At 46.8% G+C, this 7,926-nt stretch overlaps 1 protein-coding gene across 1 annotated transcript in view; it reads left to right on the top strand.

Annotated features, from left to right (window-relative positions):
• FBXO17 (F-box protein 17) overlaps positions 1-7,926 on the top strand; it is a 124,371-nt gene that overhangs the window by 41,416 nt on the left and 75,029 nt on the right. Inside the window, exons 8-12 of the mRNA XM_010849318.1 lie at positions 882-1,182; positions 1,385-1,499; positions 1,582-1,677; positions 2,908-3,043; positions 3,705-3,833. Coding sequence (XP_010847620.1) covers positions 882-1,182; positions 1,385-1,499; positions 1,582-1,677; positions 2,908-3,043; positions 3,705-3,833 — 777 coding nt within the window. The remainder of the gene's footprint in view (positions 1-881; positions 1,183-1,384; positions 1,500-1,581; positions 1,678-2,907; positions 3,044-3,704; positions 3,834-7,926) is intronic.

The following is a 7,926-nucleotide window of genomic DNA, read 5'->3' as shown; positions in this document are numbered from 1 at the left end:
TTTCACTTTCATGCATTGGAGAAGGAAATGGCAACCTACTCCAGTGTTCCTGCCTGGAGAATCCCAGGGACGGCGGAGCCTGGTGGGCTGCCGTGTATGGGATCACACAGAGTCGGACACGACTGGAGCGACGCAGCAGCAGCAGCAATAGCTATAAACATGACTGTATCTTGGAATACTTAAAATTTGGGGAACTTCTAGAACATGTGTATTAATAAACGTCCGACAACATTGTCCATGTCACATTTGGCTCCATATTAATTCCCCTAGTCTGAGTACAAGCTGATGAAGGGGTTCTGGAGAATATGAGGGGCGGGGCCAGAGGGGCTGGCTAGTAAATTGGTTCAAGGCCGAGGGAGGAGTGGGCCTGACAGTGAGAAGGGAGCGGAGGGGTAGATTGGATTGTCAGTGGGAAGGTGGGGCAAGGGGCGGGGCGTGGTGGGCGGTGCTCGTATTAGGGATGGGGTGGCCTATAAAAAGGGCAGACTTGGCGCTGGAGGCGCAGAAGACAAGGTGACCGGTTAGTCCACCAGGAGCACTGGCTGCGATGCAGGGTATGACTCTGGGGTCTGCGAGGCCACGGGGGTGTGCTGTGCTGTGCTTCCTGTGGAGGAGAGGGTCTGCAGTAGTCGGCTGGCAAAGCATGGGTTGAGAGTTTGGGGACTTGAGGATGGGCCTGGTGGGGGTGGTGAGGATGGACAGGCAGCTGGCAGGGTTTGGGAATGGCACTCTTGGAGGGCAGCTGGCGGGGTCTGGCCGTGGGAGCTGCAGGTCCCTAACATTTGGACACTGACTCTCCGGCAGCGGCAACCAAGCCTGGAGAGGAGACCATGTGTACCTCAGCTTCCAGAAACTGGCCAGTCGGTGTTTGCTCTCTGCAGCCTGAACCCAAAGAGACGCCAGGCCCGAACCAACTGCCCATCGAGATGCTCCGGGAGGTGCTGAGCTACCTGCCTCCACGCATGCTGATCCGGCACTGCCGCCTGGTGTGCCGGCGCTGGCGAGACGTGGTGGATGACTGGGACCTGTGGCGGAGCATCCTGCCCTGGAAACACCCCAACCTGTGGCCTGTCATCCGCACCTGCTTGCCCCCTGCTGACAACCCAGGGCCCTGCATCCTGGGCCGCTTCTGCGAGCGCAGACCCATAGGACGCAACCTCCTCCGGAGCCCTCGTGGCCTAGGTGGGGAGCCCAGGAAAGAGGTCTTACTCCAGGGAGAACGTGGGAGGCACCAGACGCATGGGGCGCTTGGACTCCGTGAACCGGGTGGAACTGGATCCCAAGAGAAGAGTGGGAGTTTCCCCAAGGGAAACCCCCGGGGAGACTTATCCCTGGGCGGGTGGGTTGGCAAGGAACTTGGGCACTAACTGTTTTCATTTAACAGGAGGCTCCCAGAAATGGACCGTGCTGAGCCGTGAAGATGACTGGACGGAGGAGAAGGAAAACTTGGAGGTCATGCCAAGGGCCTATATGCAAACCAGCTTCCTGTCTTCCTACAGGTGAACGTCCCTCTTCCGCAAGGGCCAGGGCGGTTGTTGAGTACTTGCCCGGTTCTCATTGACCTTTCCCCATCTTTCCTAGGAGGTATCACAAGAAGCAGGTGTTGGACCTGGAGAAGGAGGGTCTGTGGCGCGAACTCCTGGATAGTGGAAACATTGAGATCTGTGTCTCTGACTGGTGAGTGTCATGACAAAAACGGCCCTTTGGCTGATCGCTGATCTTGGCTTGAAATTTTTTAAATTTCTAATTATATTCCTTGTATGTACCTGTGTGGGGTTGGCACAGAACAGTATGAATGGCAAATCAGAAGAATATAAAAATGCATGAATACATTAGGACAAAATTCTCTGGGAGAAGTAGAATGGACTTCTATGTCTAAAGAAGTGGGGCTATGGGAAGTCTCTGTAAAACGAGATAACTGTGTATTTACACCAGTTATTACTCTTATTTTTACATTTTTAATTTCAATCACCAAAAAAGCACGTATCTTGGTTGTGCAATGCAGTGAATTATCACAAAGTGAACACATTCATTTCAATCAAGAACAGGACATTGCTAGCAAACCCCACCCCCATATGCCTCATGCTCTGTTCCCCATCACTTTCAACCCAAGGGTAGTACCATCCTGAATTCTGTTGCCATAGATCAGTTTTGTTCATTTGGACATTTAATATATATGGAGTTGTACAGTATATAGTATATGGTCTTCTTTTAACCAATAACATGTTTGTAAATTCATCCATAATTGTATGGAGCTGCTGTTACTTAACTTTCACTGGTTTATAATATCCATTACGGGAATATACCATAATTTATCCATTTACCACTGAAGGACATGGGATGTTCTGTCTTTGAATCTTGTTGGATATCCCGTCACTAATTTATGTAGATTTCTCTATGCTGTGCTGTGCTCAGTCACTTCAGTTGTGACCCCATGGACTGCAGCCCACCAGGCTCCTCTGTCCACGGAATTCTCCAGGCAAGAATACTAGAGTGGATTGCCATGCTCTTCTCCAGTAGATTTCCCTGGATCTGTTTAAATGATAGGAAAGAAAATTGTATCTTAAAAACACCACCATTGTTCACATTGGAAGTCACATCTTTTACCGCCAGTGGAACACAGGATAAGAAATAATATGGGAGGAAGTACCTTGAAGAGCATGGCTCTAGTTCATTACTTCGGAAATGAATGTGCATGCAGAGTGGCTGGGGAGCTTCTTTAGTGTAGACTGATTCATTGGGGATGCAGAGGGGCTGAGCTCCAACATGACACTGATGGTAGAAGTCCTGGGGACCACAGAACTATTTTGCACTTGCATGCATGAGAAGGCCATTCAGATGAAGCAGGTAGACCCCCAGCGAGATGGGAAGGCAAGTTTAACCTTCAGGTTTTCCCTTCTCCCACAGGCGGAACGACCGACAAGGAATTGACTGCATATATCAGCTAACTGTCCATCTTCTAGATGCCAACCAGGCCATCCTGGACCATTTCTCTCCACTGCCTTTTCCCATCCGGCGTGGTAGAAACAGTGTCTCTTCTCGGGTAAGTCTGCAGGGGTGTGGGAAAGCACAGTGGGGCTTATGATGATCTACGGCTGTATAACAAATTGCCCTCAAATTAGTGACTTAATAACAACAGCACTCATTCCATCACGTCTCATGGTTTCTATGAGGAGGGCTCTGCTGGGAGTTTCTGGCTCTGGTCTCTCAGGTAGTTCCCTTCAGACACTGGCTGGAGCCAAAGGGCAGGGTGGGCTGAGTGTGTACACAGCAGCTGGTGGCTGGCCAGGCAGCTCTTGGTTTAGTCTCAGAGCTTGGCCTTGAGATCTCCCTGTTTGCTCTAGCTGGGGCTTCCTCCCAGCATGGCGGCTTCAGGGCAGGCAGCTGCTTCCTGGTGGCTCTGGGCTCCATGAGGCTGCTGGAGAAACTAGCAGAAGCTGCACTGCCTCTGACCCCGCAATGGAAGTCAATTGGTGAAAATCACTCAGCATCACTCCCACCACACTCTTGGTTACAGTGAAACCCTCCCAGATTCAAGGGGGTGGGAATTAGACTCCACCCCTGGGTGAGCAGAGGCATGATTCTAGAAGGACATGGGGAAGTGGAGACATTGTTGCAGCCATCAAGGGAAAACACCACCTGCCAGAAGCTCTAACTCAGCTTTTGAAAACACACTGAGAATTAACCTCTTTTTCTGTCTACAGGCCAGCCACGTGTTCTCCAACATCAAGAAGGGCGTTCGCTTTGTGTCTTTTGAACGCCACATCTGGGACTTGGAGTTCAGAAATGAGCAGTATGGAGTGTGTCTGATGAACTCCACTGTCTTCGTGCGGGTCTGTCTACCCTAATCAAGGGCTGTCCTTGAAGACCACCTGACCTTCCTTCCAGGAGCTGGGACCAGTGGTTGAGCCATCTCAGTACTCGGGGACTTGTAGCTGCCTGGCCTCTGGGAACCTCATGAATCCAGTCAAAGCTTCTACTGGGCCCTGTCTTTAAATTCCGGAAGCTACAAGAAGAAAGTTCTTCCATCAGACTTATTGGCTGCTGCTACTCTAAGACAACTCCTGTTCTACCACAGGAGAACAGTGAACCCGTGAAATGCTGTAGCGGGACAAGGCTCCTCACCCTCCCCCAACGCCAGGCACCTCTGGTTCAACCCACATGCCCTCTGCCCTTGTCTCCTCCTCGTTCTGCATCAGAAGTTTTATTGGTCCCATGTAGGAAGCCCTCTCCTCATATCTAGAAGCTCATCCCCATGGCTGAGAAAATTCCAGCCACCACTGGTGGTGAGCTTAACCTCATGGGGTTTCAAGACTGGGACCAGGACTCAGAGCAGAAAGTCGAACTACCTCAAAAACTGTTTGGAGACAGACAGAGGGTTCTGCCCACCCTGTGAACAATGAAGTCGTCCCCTGAGCCCAACTCTACCCTGGATTGTATTGTATGTAAAATTACTTTGTAATTTTGAAATTATTTTCAAATATGGAGAGGATAATTAAGGAACATCTTTTAAATCATAGGTAATACATATAATTTTGCCAAAAGTGTCTCAGCTCTTTTTTAATAGAAATACATTGTTACTGCCTTGGTGACTACTTGGTTCAGAGTAAGGAGTTGTTTCAGTTGAGGAAAAACTGTGCAGAAGAAAGCATCAGGAGAAGGTGTTCTCCAGTGGAGAGAATGGAAGAGTCAGAACCCTATTTCCCAAGCCCTAAGGAAATCATGGGGTCAAAGGTTATCAAGCAGCATTAAAAGACTTAGGCCTATGGTGGACCTGGGCACCGTGTCACAGGGACACCACATTTGTGACATTCTGGCCACAAGGGTGAGAGAGCCATGCAACGGCAGGATCCAGCTGTCCCCACCGCAGTCCAGGGGTCATGGCTGCCCCCTCCCTGCTGCAGGATCCCTAAGGAGCTCCAGGTCTCCGGATGGAAAGCAGATGAAGCCGCTGCTGCCTTTGATGTGTCTACCCTGAACTGTCCCCCCCACCTGCAGTAGAAGATGGGACACACCCTGAGGGAGTATTTTGTCAGTTTCATCCAAAGGGGAGTTGACAGGTTGAAACAGACCTAAGAGTTGTGACCACATGTAATGTGGGTCCTGAAGGATCCTGTGTGGTCCTTCCTTTTGCTCTAATGAGCTCTATTGCTCTGGCGTGGGTCATAGTTAGGACAACTTAGCTCTGGAGAATATTTTGGGGTCATCTGGAGGAATTTGGATATGAGGAATATGAATCAGGCGTTTACAGAAAATTAAAGGTGGAGACAATTGCCCTAAAGAAAAAGTAATCACTGGTCCAGTGTTAAGAGTCTGCCTACCAATGCAGGGGACATGGGTTCGATCCCTGCTCCAGGAAGATTCCTCATGCAGAGGAGCAACTAAGTCCGTGGCCACAACTACTGAGCACATGCTCTAGAACCTGTGCTCCACAAGAGAAGCCACCATAGTGAGAAGCCCACGTACCACAGCTAGAGAAAACCCGCACAGAGCAACAAAGACCCAGTACAGACAAAACCGACGAACAAGAAAAAGGAAAGGCAACCATAGAATTTAATTTGGACATATAAATACACTTCTATTTTTATTGTCCATATATGCATATGTGTAAGTATGTACGGGCTTCCCAGGTGGCACTAGTGGGAAAGAACCCACCTGCCAATGCAAATAAGACTCAGGTTCAATCCCTGGGTCTGGAAGATCACCTGCAGGATGGCATGGCAACTTACTCCAGTATTCTTGCCTGAAGAATCCCACGGACAGAGGAGCCATTTGGGCTACAGTCCATTGGCTACTCACAGAGTCAGACACAACTGAAATGACTTAGCACACACCCATATATGTAGGTGTGTGTGTGTGTGTGTGTGTGTGTATACACACACTATATACATATATATGCATGTGTGTAGGTGTATGTATATATATGTGTGTGTGTGTATATACACACACACACATATACCTTTTTAGGCCACAACAGCATGAAACCTAGAAAACAACAGGAAAAATAATTGTTCCATGGAAGCTAAACAACATGCTAGTTAAAAAAAAACGATGGGTCAATGATGAAATCAAAGAGGAAATTTAAAACTATCTTGAGACAAATCACATTGAAAACATAACCATGCAAAATCTATGGGATGCAGCAAAAGCAGTTCTAAGAGGAGCATTCATAGTGACACAGGCTTTCCCAAAAAACAAACAACCAACAAGCCCTGACATAAACAACCTAACCCAGCACCTAAAGAACTAAGAAAAAGGAAGACTAAAGAAAGCCTAAAGTCAGCAGAAGGAAAAAAATAACATACACTTTTTCAAAGAATAAAAATAATAAAATCAAGAGCCAGTTTTTTGAAAGAGTAAACAAAATAGACAAAGCTCTGGCCTGCTCTCCAAGGCGAAAAGCGAGAGGACCCAAATAAATAATATAAGAATTCAACAAGAAGAAATGGGGAAAAAATGGGAATTCCCTCATGGTCCAGCGGTTAGAACTCTGCTTCCATTTCAGGGACACCAGTTCAATTCCTGGTCCAGGTACTAAGATCCCACATGCTGGACTTCCCTGGTGACCCAGTGGTTAAGAATCCATCTGCTAATGCAGAGAACATAGATTCAACCCCTAGTCCAGGAAGATCCCACATGCCACGGAGCGTCCAAGCCCATGAACCTCAACTACTAAGTCCATGTGCTGCAACTTCTAAAGCCTCCTGCCTGGCGCCCACGCTCCGCATCAAGAGAAGCCACCGCTGTGAGAAGCCCACACACTGCACACAAGAGTAGCTCCTGCTCTCCAAAACTAGACAAAGCCTGGGCACAGCAGCTAGGACCCAGCTCAGCCAAAAAATAAAGTGAACAAACTTCCCAAGAAAGAGGAGAAATAGCAACGGATATTACAGGCATTTTTAAAAAATTAAGAGAATACTATGAACAATTATATGCCAACATTTTAGACAACCTAGAAGAAATAGACAAGTTTCTAGAAATATACAACCCATACAACAAAACTGAATCAAGAAGAAATAGATAATTTGAATAAACCTATCACTAGAAGTGAAATCGATTTTGCAATTTTAAAACTCCCTGCAAACCAAAGTCCAGGACTGATGGCTTCACTGGGGAATTCTACCAAACGTAAGGAGAACCTTTACTGATTGCTCTCACACTCTTCCAAATAACTGAAGGAGAGAACACTCGCAAAGTCATTCTATGAGCCACCATCACCCTGATGCCAAAACCAGATAAAACCACTCCAAAAAGGAAAACTACGGACCAATATCTTTGATGAATATAGATGCAAAAATTCTCAACAAAACACTAGTAAACCAAATCCAACAAAGAGCATACACCTTTATCAAGCTGGATTCATCCCAGCATCACAAGGATGATTCAACATATGCAAGTCAATCGACATGATACATCACATCAACAAAGGACAGAAACCACGTGATCATCTCAATAGATGCAGAAAAAGCATTTGATAAAATCCAACATCCACCCACAATAAAAACTCATGTCAAAGTGAGTATAGAGGGATCACATCTCAACATAATTATAGCTACTTATGACAAATCTACAGTCAACATAATGCACAACAGTGAAAAACTGAAAGCCTTCCCACTAATCTGAAACAAGACGTAGAGGCCCACTCCCACCACTTCTATACTATATTATATTGGGAGTCCTAGCAACCAGGATGAGACAAGAAAGGAAATAAAAGACATCCAAATTGGAAGAGAAGAGGTGAAGCTGCCTTAAATGCAGATGACATGCTAATATATAGAAAAAGCATTAAAGACTTTACACAAAAATACTGGAACTGACAAACAAATTCAGTGAGGTAGCAGAATACAAGATTAACACACAGAAATCTGTTGCATTTCTTTACCCTGACAATGAAATATCAAAAAGTGAAAAAAAAAAAAAAAAAAA

The sequence above is a fragment of the Bison bison genome, unplaced genomic scaffold (genome assembly GCF_000754665.1).
Source record: "Bison bison bison isolate TAMUID 2011002044 unplaced genomic scaffold, Bison_UMD1.0 scf7180017864280, whole genome shotgun sequence".
In the NCBI taxonomy this organism is placed as follows: Eukaryota; Metazoa; Chordata; class Mammalia; order Artiodactyla; family Bovidae; genus Bison; species Bison bison.
This window is presented reverse-complemented; position numbering and strand designations above follow the sequence as displayed.